This window comes from Antechinus flavipes, chromosome 1 (genome assembly GCF_016432865.1).
Source record: "Antechinus flavipes isolate AdamAnt ecotype Samford, QLD, Australia chromosome 1, AdamAnt_v2, whole genome shotgun sequence".
In the NCBI taxonomy this organism is placed as follows: domain Eukaryota; kingdom Metazoa; phylum Chordata; class Mammalia; order Dasyuromorphia; family Dasyuridae; genus Antechinus; species Antechinus flavipes.
Window position 1 is genome coordinate 316740918 of NC_067398.1, and position 20472 is coordinate 316761389.

At 35.4% G+C, this 20472-nt stretch overlaps 1 protein-coding gene across 2 annotated transcripts in view; it reads left to right on the forward strand.

The window, feature by feature from the left end:
* FRMD3 (FERM domain containing 3) overlaps positions 1 to 18675 on the forward strand; it is a 299096-nt gene extending 280421 nt beyond the window's left edge. For both annotated transcript variants that reach the window (XM_051966415.1, XM_051966425.1), the window contains one exon: positions 14671 to 18675. In XM_051966415.1, the coding sequence (XP_051822375.1) occupies positions 14671 to 15269 (599 nt within the window). In that variant the 3' untranslated portion in view covers positions 15270 to 18675. The remainder of the gene's footprint in view (positions 1 to 14670) is intronic.
* Positions 18676 to 20472: the final 1797 nt, after the last annotated feature.

A 20472-nucleotide genomic window follows, 5' to 3' on the forward strand; every position in this document is an offset into this window, starting at 1 on the left:
TGTATAATTTCTTAAAGATCCTTTCACATTTCTTTGCATCTTTCATCTCTTGATGGTTTTAATGCTATCATATGCATCTATTACATGGATCTGTCACAATTTACTTGGCCATTTCCCTTTGGGTGGACATTAAGATTGCTTTCAAATTGCATCCATTTGTATATAATGTTGTTACAAAAATCTTTTCTCCCTCCCTCCCCTTCTCCCCTTGCATAGCATTTTTAAGGGAATATTCCCACTAGTGAAATCATTGAAACAAAGGGTTTGGGTTTTGGGTTGAGGTTGGTTGGATTCTACTCATTTGGGGACCTGATAATGACAAAGATAAATATTTTGACTGAGTCATCAGGCTGATTAAGTAAGGGGCAGTACACAATGTGGCATTGTGCATTAGAGTGTGATGAAGTGGTTAAAAATAACATGCCTCCTTCTCCCTTCCCCCCCTCCCCATTCTGATCCCTAGTGGGATATTTCTGTTGGCCACATGAGGAACCTGACATTTGATTCATTCAGGAGGACTTGCCTTGGTCTTATAAAACTCAGTGGTCACTTTGTCAAAGGTCAAAGCCAAGTGCAGAGCCGGGGGTAACTTCACCTTGGCGTTTCAGGTGAAATAAATGAAACCAAATAGAAATAACCAATATGGTCAAATGTCTGGTGAAGATCCAGACTCGCAGAAGCCTCCACTTACACATGGTTAACCACTGCAGCAATAATGTCTTTGTGCGGCTGCTGAGACACGGTGCCAGGATCACTGCGAGAAACGTCGGTATGTGTAGTTTCCCTTTTTTGTAAGTTGGTTTCTGGGGATTTTGAGTGGCTTCCAGCTGCATTTGCTCAGGCATTTTAGGCAGAGCAGCCAGCTGTGAACTTTAGTGACAAGATTCTTATTTTTTATTTACAGTGATAAGGGAAGGGGAAGGAAGGAGAAAAGAATTGTTAATCTATCTTTCTGAAAATATGCATTGCCTTCCAAACCTGAGCAAATTGTTGATGGTTAAGTGACTGGAAGCTTGGATTAATGAGTGCCTTCTGGAAGCAAAAGTTATAGAAAGTAAGTTTTAAGGGTGGAGTACATGATAATTAACAGCCAGTGATTTGTGAAAAAGGGATGAGGTAGTGTTGCTTATTTCTACACTAATTGCTCAATAATTACATGGGGGAAACTCTACCTCTATGGGTCCCAGTTTCTTCAGCTGTAAATAGAGGTAGTTAGACCACATGACCATGAAGATCCTTTCTAGCTATAAAGCTATGATCTGATGGTATGATCCCAGGCAGCTAAGTGATACAGTGGATAGAACTGAGTTCAAATCCAGCCTTAGATTCTTAAATAGCTTGGAGATTCTGGACTTAATTTCTAGAGCAACTCTTCTTAAATTGTAGTTGACAGTGGCTCACAATCTCATATGGGGTTGCATAATTAAATGTGGGGGTCTCAAAAATTTGACAACAATGAAAGATATCAAATATTCAGTCAGGATGTAATTCTTTATGTAAAAATAAATAAGCATATCCATTTCATTAGGATACAAATTTGCTTTCATCTTTAATAAATGGTAAAATTAAATGAATAACAAAGAATTAAAAAAAAATAAATTTCTTTATGATTTATTATCAGTAAAATATTAATTTATATACCTATTGAATATGCCTGTATAGCTATTTTATATTCCTATATTCCGGGGGTAGCATAAAAATTTCTTAGGTGAAAAGGGGTCATGAGTGGAAAAAAATTAAGGAACTCTGCTATAAGTTAACCCATACCTTAAATATTTAATATCTGCCTCAGTGTTCTCAATTGTAAAATGAGATTAATAATAATATCTTCCTCATAGAGTTTTTGGGTAGATTACATGAGATAATATTTGCAAAGAGCTTAGCCCTGCGCCTTGTACATGGCAAGTGCTTAATAAATGCTTGTTTCTTTTCTTCCTTTCTTTAAAGAAAATCAATACACTGATTAGTTAAAGGCAGTGAAATATGAGCTTTCCCCCAAAAAACCCCCCAAAAGAACAGAAAGATATATTTGGCAAACAATAGCGATGAAGGGACATGCACATAGATTTAAGAAGAGCTGGTAGCAACTGTTGGTTTCAATGTTGGTTTCTTTTAAACTATGTCAGCAGCTAGGTGGTTTATTTGATGAGATGTTGCAATTGGAGTCAGAAAGACCTGAATTCAAATCTTGCTTCAGATCCTACAGCTGTCTAATCCTGGGCAAGTCCCTTAATTTTTCTGACTCAATTTCCTTATCTGTAAAGTATAGATGATGATAATAGTACTCCTCCCAGAGGTGAGGGGAGGTTATGATTACTTCAAATTATCATAGTTATTGTGAGGATCAAATGAAATAGTACATGTAAAGTGTTTTCCAACCTTAGAGACTTTCAGTGATGCTGGCTATCATCATTGTAATTTTAAAGCAAGCAATTGCAAGGACACTGGCCTAGCTAAACCCCACTGAATAAATAAATAGTTTTGAGAGAAGGATAAAAGAAACTAAGCATGTTGATTTGAGAATTTCTGCCTCTGTAAACCTGCAGGAGCAGTGTAGTATAATGGTTAGATAAATGGCCTCAGAGCCAAGAAGATTTAGGATAAAGCATCATCTCTGACATATCCTGGCATTGTGACCCCTAAGTAAGTTACTTAATGTCCCATTACCCTAAAGTTCAAAGTTGCAAAGAGAAACATATGCATTCACTTTACCAGTGAAATTATAGATCTAGGTTCCTTCTATTCCACAAGCACACCCAATCCACCAAAATATAAAAAAGGATTTCATTCTTAACAATAAAATACAGACTTTAACTTTTTCATTCCCATATTTAATTTTGTTGTTATTGTTCAGTTGTGTCCATTTGAGGTTTTCTTGGCAAAGATACTGGGGTGATTTGATATTTCCCTTTCCAGGAAACTGAGGTAAACAGGAATAACTGACTTGCCTGGAGTCACACACCTAATAAGTGTCTGAAGCTGAATTTGAATTCAGGAAGATGAATCTTCCTGATTCCAGGCCATCTAACTGCCTAAAAATAGAGTTAAAAATAGTTTAAATAAACTCTAGTTTATTGCATTCCATCACTTCTAGGATCAAATATAAAATCCTCTTTGTGGCATTCAAAGCCCTTTTCAATGTGTCTCCCTCCGATATTTCTAGTCTTCTGACATCTTACCCCCATAGATTTTGAGATCCTCTTGCTGTTCCACATACAAGACAATTCATCTCCCAATTCTGGGTATTTTCACTGACTGTGAAATGTTAATTTCACATGTTAATTCCATGCCTGCAATACTCTCCCCTCTCCTCTTTATATAAGTCCTGGCTTTCCCAGCTTCCTTTCAGTCACAGGAAAAAATCACATTTTAAGAGAAACTTTTTCCCGATGTTTAATGCATATTAATGCTAATGCTTATCTTTATTGATTATCTCCAATTCATAGTTATTCTCCCCTTCCCTCACAACCTGACTGAGTTCTTTGAGAAAGGGGACTATCTTTTTGCCTGGCAAAAAGTAGGTGCTTATTAAATGCTTATTGACTGACTAGACTAACCCCAAAGACACAGACATACAAATTCCTTAAAATAGGATGAAATTAGGTTCCCTCTCTGGAGTCTAATTGGGCTTCCTTTTCACAAGGCTGTATAGGCCTTCTAGGCCTGCCTTTAGCAAAAAAGATAAATCAACATTTCTGATCTAGCAGGAAAAAATAGAAAGAGAAATTCAATTTCATAGGACTACAGACAGTATAAAATACTTGGTAATCTACCTGCCAAAATACACATTGGAACTACATAAACACAATTGCAAGATGATGAAAAGAATGAAGGAAGGAAAACAGAGAGGTGAGCCGAGAATCAGATTTACTACTTCTCACAAGTAGCTTCTGCAAAGAAGGGGAAGAATAAAAGGCAGGGCTCTCTATAACCTTCTCCTCAATTCCAGGCAGTCAAATTGGGACTTGGGAAAGATCTTAGCTTAAAAGAGGCCAAAATCTCCACCCACTGCATCCAAGGCCATCTCTAGTCATCCTGACCTATATCTTGCCACTGAACCCAGATGGCTCTGGAGGGAGGGGGGGTGACCTTGCATAGCCCTCCCTCACTTAAATACAACTCACTTGCAAGTCATGGTAGCGTCTCCCTGAGGTCATATCCTCTTTGAGAATGAAGAAAAAGCAACAACCTGAGAGGAGGAAGCAAAGTCATATTGTCTGCTTTTGAAGAACCAGATCTGAAGAGGTTATTAGAAATACTAGACTATTTGTGAATTCAGGAAGTCTAACCCTTATCAATGGTAGAAAGTCATCCCCAATTTAATTATAGGACTGATTATTGCTCCCCATAGATCTTTTCCTGTATCTATTATTTTGTCTGGAGTAGAATGGAGGAAGAATATATTTTTATGGCCTTTATCCTCTCTGCTGAATATCTAGAAGGCAATAGGATGTCAATCAAAAATTATGATGGAGACAAAGATTGCTAAGTAGACTCCTAAAATACTACATTTGAACCTAGCTGTTGTTAGCCTACAAGACCAGGAGAGTGTGTTTCAAAAAGCAGCACCCTTTGCCAAGGATGGATACAGCTGCCAACCAGTGGACATATGATACGTGTGTCTCCCGGGTGTGGAGAGATTCATGAGTCAGGCATTTGGCTTTCATAGACACTCCCAGACACTCAGAGAAAAACGTTGTCAGCAACAGAGTCAGAGAATGTGACTAGTCAATAGAATAGTGAGTCATCCAGAGACAAACATCTACTTAAGCAATTGCTAAAGTAGTGGTTGTAGACTCAGCTGGCTTGGAATCACTGGGCTTGTCAGATGGAAACAACCAGGAAGAAACAGAGAAAAATTAAATGGAGTTTATATTGGTGTTTTTTTTTTTTTTGTTTTTGTTTTTTTTTTTTTTTTTAAAGAATTACATGCTAGTAGAAGAGAGCCAGGTGGAGAATAATCTCCAGGGAAATTCTACCAATTCCAACTATTTAGAAATTTAGAAATTTCCAGGCTGAGCAGCCAGAGAAGATATCTAGTACTCTAATTAGAGGGATGGGAGAGCTTGTTGGAATTCCTGCTTCTCTGTTAATGCTTGATTTAGACCTGTAGCATTACTGCACAGCTGATCTTTTTCTCCTCCCTTCCTATCTGCCTTGTGCTAGATTGATATTACAAGTGTTTGTTTCCATGCCTCTACTGTTGTTTTTGTCCTTGAGTCTATCTAATTTTTAAAAAGAATAAACATTGAATATTTCAAGAATGTTTATTTAGATAGTGTGATATCATGGGAATCAGAGATTCTAGAGTCAAACTTTGGCTCTTCTATTTACTATCTATGTAAACTAGAATAGGTCATCTTATTTTTGGGGGCTTCAGTTTCCTCATCTTTAAAACTCAGGAATTAAACTAGGAGATCTCTAAGCCACTTTTCAGCTGCAACTTCTATTACTAACCACCTCAGCTGCTTTCTCAATATGATGTGCTATAGAGCAGGGCTTTTTAAACTTTTTCCACTCACAATCCCTTTTTGCCTGAAAAATTTTTATATGACCCTGAGGATATTAGGCATATAAAATAAGTATACAAATCAAACATTTCTGAAAACCATAATTTTGTGATCCTCACATTTAGTTACTAGACCCCATGTGGGGTCACAAACCACAGTGCAAAAAGCTGCTCTTTAGAGTATGTGACAATAAAATTCCTCATTGGATGAATGTAATAGTTGTAGCATATTTTCATAGAAGCCACATGACATGAGGTTTATAACTTCAGACCTAGTACAGCACTTTGCACATCTCATATATTATTCATACACTATGCTTTGTAAGGGCAGCCGCGTGGCTCAATGACTAGAACTCAATGGACCTGGAGTAAGGAAGACAAGTTCAAAATTGACCTCAGACACTTACTAGCTGTGTGACCTAGGCACGTCACTTAATCCTGTTTGCCTCAGTTTCCACATCTGTAAAATGAGTTGAAGAAGGAAATGGCAGACACTCCAATATTTATGCCAAGAAAACCCCAAATGGAATCATGAAGAGTCAGACATGACTGGAACAACCCAACAACAACATGATGCTTTGTAAAGCTTAAAGAGCCTTTTAAATGTGAGTTATTATCTTGCAAGAAAGTCCTTTGTGTCCATGTCTCAACTACCATTTTGAATTATAAAGTTCATGAGGGCAGGGATTATACCTATTCATTTTTGAGCATTTAAAGCTGGACTTGGAATCAGGAAACTCTGATAGGAAGAATTGGCATGAATCTAAACTTGAAAGGATAGTGAAATCCACTTGTAGGGAAATGTATGTCTCAGTAACTCATAGTACCTCACAACTCTGAAGAATATAACTTCCTTTCTGCAGAGAAAACTTGCAAAGTTTGTTTTTGGGTGAGGCATCAGTGACAGATGAGTCAAATCCCATCACTTGTTATATGTTGGGCAAGCAACTTTCCTGAGCCTCCATTTCCTCATTGATATAATAAAGATATTTATACTTTTGTTATTTACCTAACAAGATGGTTGTAGAATCAAAGCATAGGATCACATATGTACATCTTGAAAGGACTTCAGAATCTACTCCAATGTCCTTATTTTTACAGATCAGAAAACTAGGATCTTAAGAGACAAAGTGGTATTTCAAGTCACACATATAGTCAATAGCAGAAATGGAATTTGGATTTAGTTCCCATGACTCTGAAATCAGCAAAAACTTCCAGTTTTTTCCTCTAAAATGACAGCTGGTTTTTGAGGTTCCTTTTTGTTCTAAATCTATGTGTAAATGTTGCCTTTCTCTCTCTTGACCAACTCTTCCACTTAACATTGGTATTAGCAGAGAGGTGGCTGCTACCCTAGATTCTAAGGTTGACCCTGTAAATGAATATTCTCCTAAGAATATGGCTTACAGGACTTCACTAGTATGCTTCCTTTTTAACAAATATTCATTATTTGGGTAGCTTTTTACAAAAGGCATTTACTCAAATGGTATAGTGAAAACAATAATGGAGTAAAAATATTTCTCCCCATCCCTTTAACTCCACCCCCAAAGCTGGTGGCTACTATCCCCTAAATATATTTATTGGACTTAAAGCACTTATATGAGGAACATAGATAGCCAAGACAACTCATAATTCTGGAAGAGCAAGGTCTTTTTTTTTATCTCTATCTTTGTAAAGTTCACTGTGGTACAGGGTACTGGGAAAGATGAATCACTCTGCTATTGAACTGGGCATACTCCTTCCAAGTATGTTATCTCTGTTAGTTGGGTCATTCTACTACTGGGTTGTGCTGAGTAAATTACTTGATTTGATCAACTGCTGGACCTGGGAAGAGGAAAGTCTCTGCCTCTGGACAGCTGCTGCCATATTGGTCTGGGCAGTTTCTGTATGTGGGCTGATGGACTAAGTGGGACCAGTTGCTCAGATGTTGCACTATTGCTGCCTGGGCTGGGCCTGGTGGAGTGCTCAACCACTTGGCTCTTCAAGCCAAATGTGTGCCAAAATTGTTAGACCTTTTCTAAGGTATAAAAAGCTTTACTTTATATTCAAAATGGTTTCTCCTTTATATGTCAATATTTATGTCTTTTACAAAACTCTTCCATTATTTTTACCTGAAATCCAATTAGATATACCTCTTAAATATTTAAAATGCTTTGCTAAGATGTTATATAAATATTAGTTTTATTATATATTCTTCAGCTCTTAGCACATGCCTTGAGCATAGTAGTTACTCAATAAGTGTTTTTGAATTGAAAATTTACATCTCATTTTTGATATTTCATTAAAATAGTCAAATTTTATCATTATTATATAATCATTCTACATTTAGTGTTCTTCTGAGTTGTATCTGAACTTTCTGCAAATTCCAGGTATTTTTCTTCTATCTCCAAAAGAGGGTCATAGGTAAAGAGATCAGAGCCCATGCTCTTAGGATAATAAGAGAAAGAAATGTAACAAGACATGGTTGTAGAAGAGTAAGCCTGTGGCAAGTGGACTCTGGATCTCTTCATTAGTTCCTGAATTATGTTAATTGCATGGACATTTATAGCAATAGTTAAAAATTTAAAATTTCTTAAATGAATTTGTCCACTCTACTCCCTCTAGGAATGATAGTTAGGGAAATTGTTGAGGGGTAGTGTTCCCAAGATGTTTTGTTTGTCACTGAGATGTTCTCTGCTTTAGAGCAGGGGATGTTTTTAACCAGGAGATGGGTTTTGACACCTGGGAATCAGAGGACGATATGTCCCTGAGAACATTCTTTGGAGCATTCCCCTCACTCAGAGGATTCCTGCGCCAGAAGTCATGGGACTCTGCCAGGAGGCAATCAGCCCAACATTGCTGTTGTTGTCACTTCTGCTGGTATAGGGCCAAAGGAAGAAAGGTCTCTTACTCTAACAAGCTATGGGTTCAGCTATATATTATTTAGTCTCTCAAACTCCCTTTTTTCTACACTCCCATTTGAATTTGAAGCTGCAGTGCTTCAGAAGAACCATACTTTTATCAGTATGGGAAATCCCTCCAATGAGATAGGTTACAATCCCTTCATCTTTCTTATTAATTGGTTGTATATATTAAAATGTAAGGTGTTTGAAGACAGAGATTATTTTTGCTTTTTCTTTTTACCTAAAAAAAAATACATGAATGGGGGGAAAAGAAAGATCAGATGGTCACAGAGGAATTAGACAATCGATGGGCAATTCACCTATTGTATTGATATCTTCATCTTGTCAAAAGAACAGGACAAAGACCTCAATCTTATTATTGTCCTCTGATTCCCAGGTGTCAAATTTTTTATGATTAGCTTATGAGAAGACATGAATAAAGTTGCATAGAATAAGTATGTAAGGGTAATGATCTATATTAATCAGTCAATAAATAAAACATTTATTAAACATTTACTAAGTACTGGGTACCATGTAGATGCTGAAAATATGAAGAAAAAGGAAAAATAGTCTGCTCTCAAGAAGTTACTTTTTTGTCTGGAAACCCATATTGGTGAGGCTGGGGATATACTGAAGTTTTCAGTGTTGTGCACATAGTAGGTATTTAACATTGCTGGGTGAATTGACCCCAGATATCACTTGGTCGTAATTTTATTTGATTTTAGTTATAATCGAGGCTCCTGTGTAGAGGCTTCTAATCTAAGGAAGATTTGGTTTGATTGAGCTTTGAGCTCCTTTAGAAATTACAGAGTGCGATCCAGACTCCTGATGTGTGACAGGAACTTTTCTAGTTGACTTCACAAAGAATCTTTCTATGACTGTTCCACAAGGACTTTAAAGCCATGTTCCTTGTTCTTTATAGTGGTCTCCATAGATTCATGCCTCTCTGAGGTTTTGTTGTCATCATTGGCTCCCTGATCATGAGACAAAACCCCCTTAGCTGATCTCCAGAGGTTTCTCTCTTGGATTTTGGGGCTTTTACTTTCCTGAATGTGTCTGTATTTCTAGAAACCCTAACTCTCTTTTTGACTATTCTGCCCTTTGGGTGAAGGACGACTCCATCTTTTGCCCTGGGCCTTATGAGCCTAGTGTCTGGGCACAGTGCCACCCAGAGGCCACATATCTCAATGACAGCTGTTACACTGGTTTCTTGTCTATCTTCTTTGTACCTCACTAGACTGAATTTGTTTCTTCCTGGCTTTTCTATTGAATTTCTTATTATGTTCCTATTTAGAGGATGTCTCTGAGCTGCAGACCATTTACAGAAGACCCAATGAATCTTGATTCCTTTCTAGGGCTCAGATACTAACTCTTATTCATTTCCCCTCCCCCTTCCTCCATTTAATTCAAATGGCATTTATTAAGAACCTATAATATGGGAGGCATGTTGCTAGACACTAGAGATACAATGACTAAATAAAAATAACTCCTGATTTCAAGGACATCACGTTATAGATATGAAATATATTTAAAATCTATGCATTTATATAAATATACATCTATTATATATTTATTTATATATTACAACTCTGTATATGTGTATATTCTCTTTTCATTAGTATCTTAATCATCCAGAGCCATCTCCAGTTGTTTTGATCTGTATCTGCCCACTAGATCCAGATGGGTCTGAGAGAAGAAAGTGAGGCAGGTGACCTTACCCAGACTTCTCTCACTCAAATCCAAGTCACTTTCATATCATGGCATCATTTCCCTGATATTGTGGTCCTCTTTTAGCACAAAGGACAAATCACAACAACATATAATAATGTTTTGTTGTACAAAAGTTTGGGAGGACGAGTGATAATGATATAACCAAAAAAGCAAAGAATACCATTGAAAATAAACAGAGGAAAGCAGAAGGAGGATTAGCGGACACAGATAAACAAGTAGTGTTGATGCCATCTTGTCAAATTTGATGTCCTTTAAAAAATTGATTACAATAGAGATTTGTGATTTCATATAATTTACTTTTTCTGTTCTGATTTGGACATGTTCATGTTTGTTGACATTTATTAAGAGCTATGCAAGGTCTGCTGGGTCCAGATCAAGACAACTGGAAATGACTCTGGATGATTAAGATGTTAATGAAAAGAGAATATATTCACATATAAAGAGTATATGTACAACATTACTTAATTTTGGTTTGGGCGAAGTATGGTTCAACTATCATATTGTTTAAAAAAAATTGTTCCCAGATTCTGCTCCCTTCATTCTATATCACTTTATATAAGTCTTTCCAGGTTTTTCTGAAACCTTTCTTTTGACTATTTCTTACAGTTTAATGTTTATTCCATTACATTCATATCCCCTAGTCTATTGAGCCATTCCCCTTAGTTTCTAGTTATTTGGTATAACAAAAAAGAGTTGCTGTAGATAGTTTTGTATACATGAGTCTTTCTTGTTGTTGGTCACTTTGGAGTACATTTCTTATATCAGTATTGCTGGATCAAAGAGTGTACATAGTTTAGTGAATTTTGGGGTATAGTTTCAAATCCAGAATGTTTGGACCATTTCATGGCTCCACCAACCACTCATCCTCCAACATCTCCCGCCTCAATTGTTATTTTCATTTTTTGTTTTCTTTGCCTTCCTGATTGAGGAATATAACCCAGAACTTCAGAGTTGTTTTAATTCACATTTTCTTATTAGTAGTTTGAAGCATTTTATGTTCATTGTTGTCATTTACAATAATAATAGCTAGCATTTGTATAGCACTTAAATTTTGCAAAGTGCTTAACAAATTTAATCTATTTTTATTCTCAGAAGAAACCTTGTGGTAGATGTTATTATTACCCCCACTTAATAGATGATGAAACTAGGCAGGCAAAAGTTTAAATGGTTTCCTGAGGTTATATAACAAGTATCTTTCCGAGACTGGATTTGAACTTGGCTTTTCCTGATTCCTACTGTAGTTCTCTGAAATTTTCCTTTTTCCCTCCCTCCCCCCATTCTCACTCCAATTCCAGGTCAGTGGTCTTTTGTATAATCTAAATTCATAACCTTAAAGATACAGTATAAATAAGGAACCATATATTTAACAAGTAAGAGACAAGTTATTTTTCCCTGACTAAAAAAATTAAAGGTACCTTACTATAGATTAATCACTGAATATAACTTGATCTATATTCAGACTTATAGAACTGTAGATTCCAAAACAGTTATTCAGAAGGTGAGCTTTAGGAATTTGCTCAGTATATTTATTTACTTATATTTTAAAAACACCAATGAAATCAAGTGAGCTTATCAAACATTTCAGAAGCAGTAAGACTAACTCTACGAATTTTCTATTTCTAGTCATTTTTTGTATCTAAATGTATGTCAGTAGGGAAAAAAGTCCCTCAGCTATGGTAGTTTGAATAATTATAAGTCAGATGCTATTAACTTTGTGTAGAAAACCTTGTGACACTGGCAAATATTTTAGGCAAGCATGTATCTCTTTATTTTATTTCCTCTTCCCCTTGATACATCCAAAAGTAGAAAGGATTGTATCTGGAGGTTAATGGATCTTCCTCAGCACAAGTCTCCATGAGAAAACCAGATGATTCTATGTTGGGTGAGATTCTGGATACATGCATAGATCAGATAGATACATGGCCTCAGGGCTCCCATCTGTCTCTGTGATTGTCTCCTTCCTTAGAATAGAAACTCCTTACTAGGAGGAATTGCTTTATTTTTTGTATTTACATCTCTAGCTCCTAGTAGATTATGTGGGACACAGTAGGCACTTATTATTTGCTTGTTGTTTGAATGACTGATTGTGATTCTGGTCACTAGGGGATTGCTGAACTAAGTTACTGCTTCGATTGCATCTATCAGGGAGTTTTGTATAGTTTAACATGTGTAGTCTTGTTTGACGAGAGCCTTTTAGGCTCTGTATTGCAGAGCCTCCTGTATTTTTTGGGGGGAGGGGACTGAGAAGCAGTAAGCATAGTGGGATCACCTTTAAATTTCCTTTTTCTTGATTTGTGTACCTTATTCTTCTGTGGAATGAGTATGAACCAAACACTGGGACGTCAAATTCTTACTCAGCAACTAAGGTCCAAGCAAATTAACTAAGTCTGAAAACCACAAGTTACCCCCATTCTTCTTTTTCAGGGGAAAGACAACAAGAGTCAGAGGGGTAATATGATTGAGTGAGAGGGTCACATCATGGAGGAGAGATACCTTGATAAGAAATAATGTTGAGAAGAGACAAGGAAGATAGTATCAGGGATTAACTTTGAGTAAAATGGCAAAAAAACAGTAGTAGAAGGATGGAGAGTTCAAACAAGAGAAGGATAAGTTTTAAGAATGGATCATATGACCTAGATCATCTCTTCTAGCTGAAAAGCTAAGATCCTGAGCTATGGTATGCAGCATGAAAATAAATCAACAAATATTTTATTAATCATTTTAGTACTTTTCAGGCATGGCTTAGGTGATGAGTGTACAAAAACAAAAATAAAATGGTGTCTTCATCAATAAAATAATAGCTATCATTTTATTGGTGAAGATGATAAACACATATGCAGAATAAATACAAAGTCAGTTTTTTTGAGGGGGAACAAGGGCACTAAATTTGAAGGGAAATAGGAAAGGTTTCATGTAGAAAGTGGCACTTGAACAAAGTTTTGAAGGTATCAAGTGGTTAATGAGAAGAAAATGCTTTGGATACCTAGAAGAAAACCAATGCCAAAATATGAGAGAAGGAAATAGTGTTTTGCAGCAAAGAGACTAGTGGGGTAAATCTTAGAATTTGGGAAGGGAAAAAAGGAAGAAATATTTTCTTCCTGGGTCAAAATTCTCAATCATATACAGTGTTTGCCATATCCTCTTTTATAAATGGGGCAGCATATCCAAATGGTATGACACTTTTAGATTTTAGAAATATTATACATTTCCACACTGCAAATCAGATTTTTTTTTTACATTTTCCTCTTTATTGTGGATTTTTCTTCCATCGGATCACTCCAAATATGGTTAACTATAGAATGATGGGAAATTCTTAAAACTTATTCTAATTATGCTTTTCTTTGAGAAGGCTCTTTTTAGTGAAGATTCTTAAAGTCATGATGATACTAGAAATTAGGAAATATTATGTGATGATTTAAAAAAGATCTTTACATATAGTTCCAGTAAATGCTATTAACTTTTTTAGATAGCGAATTGCTAATTTCACATGAGCAGTCACGCTTACAGCTTTGAAAAACTGTATGATTTTCTGGACTTTGGTTAGGTGTAGATGAACGAAATATGAATGTATGTGTAGATGAATGATGGATATGATGATGCATATTTGATTTATATAGTTGTAATGACTAAATGATATTTCTTTATGCCCATAATAGTGACTCTTTTATAGGAAATGAGGTTCAAAAATATAAAACAGAGATTGCCACTGATTGTATTGAAATGATAAATAATAACTTATTGAAATCTTTTATGGTACTTCTAGGTCCTACTTGGATATGCTTTTTTTTTTAATAATAAGTTTTTATTTTTAAAATACACAGTTTTTTCAAGGATAGTTTTCAACATTCACCCTTGTGTTCCAAATTTTTCTCTCTCCCTCCTCCTCTTTTCCTTCTCTAGACGGTCAGTAATCCAACATAAGTTAAAAGTGTAATTCTTCTAAACATTTCCACATTTATCATGCTGCATAAGAAAAATCAAATAAAAAATAAGAAAAAAGCAAACAAGCCAACAATAATAAAAAGGGTGAAAATACTATGTTGTTGTTGTATATTCTTTATCAGATTATTGGGAATATTTTGCTAATTAAAAAATCCTGTCCATTTCAGAATGAAGATCTGTCATATAATCCAGAGGTTCAAAGTGTAAAGGATCTTAGAGGCCATTGATTCCTACCCCATCATTTTTCAGATGGGGAAACTGAGGTGGTTGACTTGCCCAGAAAGGATTTAGTTAAAATCCTGATAGTTAATCTCCATAAGTCTCTGTTTTCTCGTCTGTGAAATGAGTTGTTTAGACATGATAATTTCTAATATCCCACTCTAAATATATAAATTTTCTCCACTCCTCTGCCTTAAAACTTCAAAGTTTGACTGAGATGGGTGATTTGTCAATCTGAGCTGCCTGTTCAATCATGATTATACACAACTAAACATGCTCTTTTATATTGTCAACTACTAGAATCTATTCTCTACCTCTTTGCCTTTAGCCTAGAAATGTTATTAGAAAGACACTCAAATTTTAAAAAGAAAAATAAATTTCTCTTGGCAGGTATTCCATTGCTGAGAGAAGATGACCATTCGGCCCCTGTGATATCTAGCTCACCAATAAAAAACATTGGAGAGTATGGGGACTTCTCAAGGGAGCAGGAGGAAAAAATCAAAGAAGAACCTTTGACCATCTCAGAATTGGTCTACAACCCAAGTGCCAGCCTGCTTCCCACCCCAGTTGATGAGGATGAGATCGACATGCTCTTTGACTGTTCTTCAAGGCTTGAGTTAGAAAAAGAAGACACTGATTCATTTGAGGATCTAGAAGCGGATGAAAATGCCTTTTTGATGGCTGAGGAAGAGGAACTCAAGGAAGCCCGGAGAGCCCTGACTTGGAGCTATGACATTTTGACAGGCAACATCCAGGTGAACCCCTTCGTCAAGAGTTTCTCCAGGCTTCTTGTCGTAGGTTTGGGACTGTTACTGTTTGTGTTCCCTCTCCTTCTCGTCCTTTTGGAGTCAGGCATCGATCTGTCCTTCCTTTGTGAAATTCGTCAGACACCAGAGTTTGAGCAGTTCCACTATGAATATTACTGTCCTCTCAAGGAGTGGGTGGCGAGAAAAATAAACTTTATCCTCTACTTGTTGGGTTGCTCATAAAGTTAACATATTTTGTGACTAAGGGCTATATTCAATACTAGTGATTTTTCTTTCTTTTTCTTTTCTTTTTTTGGAACTGCCTGGCTTTTAGAAAGCTCATGGGGCCATCAGCAGGTAGCTCTTTTCATCCATATATGACAGACTGTTCAATTCCTTAAGTTAGCTTTTCATAATTCAATATACTTAAGTAAGTTAAAGTCAACTAAAACATTATTTTAGTTATAGGCCAGAATGGTGGCTATTTAAGTAACCAAAAAGATGTTTATTTTTATTGCATTGTAAGCTTACTGCTTACTTACTATACCATAGAACATTATGTAGAGCTAACTTGCTTTTTTTTAAGTTTGTAGCATTATAAACTGTAAGGATTAGGACCGGAATTTTAGTAAAATTGGAGGGAAATATTTTTGAATATACTCCTTAGTGCAACAATCTCTTCTAACCAATGCCTATACAAGCCAAGTTTATGCTGGGTTTTTGTTGTTTTTTTTAAAAATATTTTTATGTGTTCAAAATATTTTGGTAAATTTTTAGCAAAAGAAGTCTTCTGAAGTTATTTAAGTGTACAGATTGTAAGATTAATGCACAAACAGTACATGGGGAATTTTTTTAATGTTTTGGCAGATTTGTTTTTAAAAAAATATTTTTGGCTGGACAATTCTGTAATTTGTTATACCTGCATATGAGATAGCAAACTGTTAGAAGAATGATATAGGAAGTTTAGGAAACAGAAAATAGAATGGGGAATATATCTAATTTAAAAAGTAACAATACCACCTATGAAATATGACAAAAATTGCTCAGTAATCTGTTTCTGAATATCTTCTATCTAAAGTATAGGGAGACATTATCATTGACAAGATGACCAGTAATCTTCACCTGTGTCCTGTTATCTTCTATCTCAACTAATGCAGCAGAAAGTCACTGGAAGAGAGTGAAAGTGATTCCTAAGAAGGGACAGGCTCCCCAAGCTAATTGTACATTGTGTACATAATAAGAGAGAAAGGGAAGATGGATTAGAATGTAGCCCCCCAAAAGGATTTATAGCTAGGGTGTGGTAGGTGAGTGGTGATAGCTTAACTTTAAGAAAGTCATGGGAAATGTAGATTATATGATGATTTAAAGGAATGAAGCATGGACTCAGAGTTGATAGAAGTTTGAATTATTATAAATACATTTTCAAAAAAACAAAAGGGAGGAAAATTAAGGTAAGTATATTGAAGGTCCCTCATTCTAGTCATGATGATTCTGTGAAACTTAACTCCAGGGAGTCACTAGAAGGGTGGGGGGGGGGGGTTGCGTGCGTGTGTGTGTGATACACACACATACACACACACACACACACACACATACACGCAAGAGGGACAAAGGAGGGAGAAAGAGAAATACTTTTCTATATGTGATAGTGGTTACTCTGTAAGATTAGAGATGCAGCTTGCAGTAACATTTATACAACTCTAATCCTAAATCTGACTTTCAAGTCTAGCTCTGGGCAGACAAGGTCACATGGAGGATATGGAAGAATTGTTATGCATATAATATCATCCTTTTTTTTAATGCAGGATCTTTTACAAGGAAATGTTTCCATGGCCTCATGAAAAATTGGTTTAGCACCGTTCTATTAGCGTTTAAACCATGGGTGTGAGGTTTGTTGCCTTACTAGAGAGAATATGTCCCTATTTCAAGGACTATAGTCCTCACAAAGTAAATGGCATAAAATAATTGCATTTGCTTTGTAAAAGACTTCCTTCCCCTAAATCCCTATTTTTCATTTTGGAGCTTTTTCTATAATGTGAGCCTCATTTAAAAAGAGGTTGGTTAACTTATGGGCTCTCTGAAACTCTGTTGACCCTTTAAATTTACCATGAGCACATTTTTCAAAATTGCTCTGTAATTTTTAATCTGGGCATATATCTATATCTATATCTATATAGATAAAGATGCCTGGTTTTTGGTGCTAAGAGCCCAACTAGAAGGCTCTGGATGCCTCATTTAGACATCTGATTTTGCAAATTGGATTTGAAAGGTAGCTCATGGAGCCTTTCTCTACTTGGGTCTGAAATAATTTAAATAATTTGAATTAAATGAGCTATGTTAGAATTTATAACCTTAAATTTCAAGGCTATTGTTCATATTGTTTCAGTAATTTATTATGCCTTCTAGTAATATATAAAAATCCAATAATATGATGTACCTTAATTCACTGATCCTCCAATCTTTCTCCATTTGCTGTCTTTGAGAGTTTTGCAAGTAACAAACTTGGAAAGTTATATTTCATTAATTTATTTTATTTCTTCCTATTTTTTCATATTGATTCATATTGTAAAGCTAGTTGTTAGTCTCTAAAATGACTATGCTTTAGTGGAATCAACTATTTTTTTCTTCCCTATCACACTATTATTTAATATCTTACATCCTATTCCTCAGAATATTGATCAATGTTAGGAAGATGTATTTTAAATAGTAACAAATGCAGATTAAAAAAAATCCAGCTAAATATCTCCTTATTCTTGGGCAGAATCCCATAGTGAACAGATGTATTTGTGAATAGACAGATTGGCTGAGAAAGTAAGAATTCAGTGAGTTTATATAATGACAAAAAGCTAAGACTGGGATTCTTGAATGTAAAACTTGAGTGATGCTTTCCTTAACCTAGAGCTTTGGAGATAATATTAGGTTTATTGGGGAAATTTTTGTCATCTATTGGCTGATCAAATAAAGACAAGGTTATTTCTGGAAATGAATAGTACAAGATATTGTTGGAGATGAAATGGAAATGTGTGAGTATATGTATAGACCATGTTTTCTATATGTGTGTGTTTATATATATATGTCTTTATATGTGTATTTGTACACACAGTATTGATACATATTTCATATACACACAGGTTCTCATTTTACCTTGCATGGGCATTTCTGATATTTGTTTGCTTTTCCATGTAGAAGTTGTAGTGAGTTAAACTCACTAAGTATTTAATTTGTTAGTGATAATAATTGTGTAAACATCTGTGGATATATATGTACACACAAGTGAGATATATACATATACACACACAAACAGTTGGCTTCAATGCTAATGAAAGTTGGATCATAAAGAATTTGTAGGTTAAGTGTTGTGTATTTCTGTCTGTGCTTTGAACTATCTTGTAAAATGTTATGTATTTGGAACATATTTTGTGGTTTGTCTGATATTTATAAACACAGCTCTGGGAAGAATAAACTATGGATTGTTGATTACTTCATTGAATTACTAAAGAACTGGGGGGAGGGAAGTACCTGTGATTTGAGCCTTATCTTTGTACAGAGAATTTCACATTTCTGTCTCAACATGGAGATTGTTTTGTATGTCAATATGGTGGCAGGATTCCCTAATAAAACTATTCTGGGAAAAAACAAACAATCAAAAGGCCTCTCTGTTGTGATATTGTTAAGGATGTGGGATAAAATGTCTTTTCTCAGTAACTCCTTATACTTTCTTCTCATGAGAGAGGAAAAAAATCTATAAGTAATTTTTTTGAATTTGGGCATTTTTGAATGTGTTACTAGGAAGATGTTTGACAATATACCCTTTGGGATTATCTGCCAAATAGTATCTTCTTCTTCTGGCACTCTCTACCTTTAATGTTCTACTAACTGAGGCTTCTTAAGTTTTTTCCACTTGTGACCCCTTTTTGCCCAATACATTTTATATGACCCTGGGTATATAGGTATACATAAAATATGTATACAAATAAAATATTTACTGAAATTAATATTGATAATAAATTTCAAGATCCCCACATTCAATTATAAGACCCCATATGGAGTCATGAACCACAGTTTAAGAATCTGAGCTCTCTTCCACTTTCCCCCTCCCCACTGCAACACTGAAGATATACTGCCTAAATTTCTCTCCAGTCACCCATTTTTTAAAGTTTCTTTTTTTGGTTCTTCTGATTATTTCAACTTCCACATCAAAAAAGTCTCTAGTTGATTTAAAGAGTCTGCCTCTAATCCAGGGATTCTTAACCTGGAATCAGTGAATTTTCTAAAAATATTTTGATAATTATCCCAATAATAATTAATTTTGTGCTCATCCTGAAGGTCCATAAGCTTCAACAGACTGCCAGTAGAAACCATGACACAAAAAGGTTGAACACCCCTTCTCTAGTCAAAGATCCTATGTCTTTTGACATTTTGTGACTTGCTATTCATGGGGTAGTTAGGTAGTATGGTGGATAAACACTGGTCCTATAGTCAGGAGGACTTGAGTTCAAATCTAGACACTTGACTATTAACTAGCTGAGTGACCTTGGGCTTTAATCCCAATTGCCTTGCAAAAACAAAGCAAAACAAAATAATCTCTATTCATGATTATATATATGCATATTTTCCTTGTTTGCATTTATAGGATATATTTTAAAATTGATTGGGGTATCAGCATTACATGTAATATACTTTACCTAAGAAATGAGTTCTTGAATAGTTAAATTTGTCTTTTCATATTTGGTGAGCAGCACCTCATACCTAGAAATGAATGAAATATAGTTCTGGTTGTTAAGACGCTTATAATTTAGGAGAAAAATTAAAATGTGCACTAGTTACCATAACTATTTGTTCTAAGGGCCACAAAAGAGATTTGATCAAAGTATTCCTAAGAATTCAGAGGGGCAAAATTCACTTCCAGCTGAAAGAATCAAGAGAGGTTTCATAAAGAAAGCTGAACTTAAGTTGAACCTTAAATGGATAAAAATTCCAGAAGGGAAGATAGTATGTCATCGCAGATAAGGAAAATAGCATAAACCAAGAACTGAAGAACTTGGAAAATAAAAAAAAACCAAGTAATTAAGAAACTATTATTAAACATTTCCTCTTGTACCAAGAGCTGTGCTTGTGTTAGGAAGACCAAGGAAAAGAAAAAAAAATCTCTGCCCTTAATGAGCATATAGGTGATAAATAACCTGATTTTATTGGACTATTGGTTATACCAGGTATCCCAAAAGTCTTAGTGTGCTTGAACTTATAGACTTTTAAGACTTTTAGGTTACTCTGTATATAAGAGACAGTGTGAGATACAGCTCCATGTAAAGGATGAAAAAATTCTTTCTCAGGGGGCCTAGATCTACCCATGCACTATAAATCGATGTTTCTATGCACTTAAAAATTTTTTAATTAAAAGTTTTTATTAAAACTCTTTATTTTCAAAATCTATGCACAAGAAGTC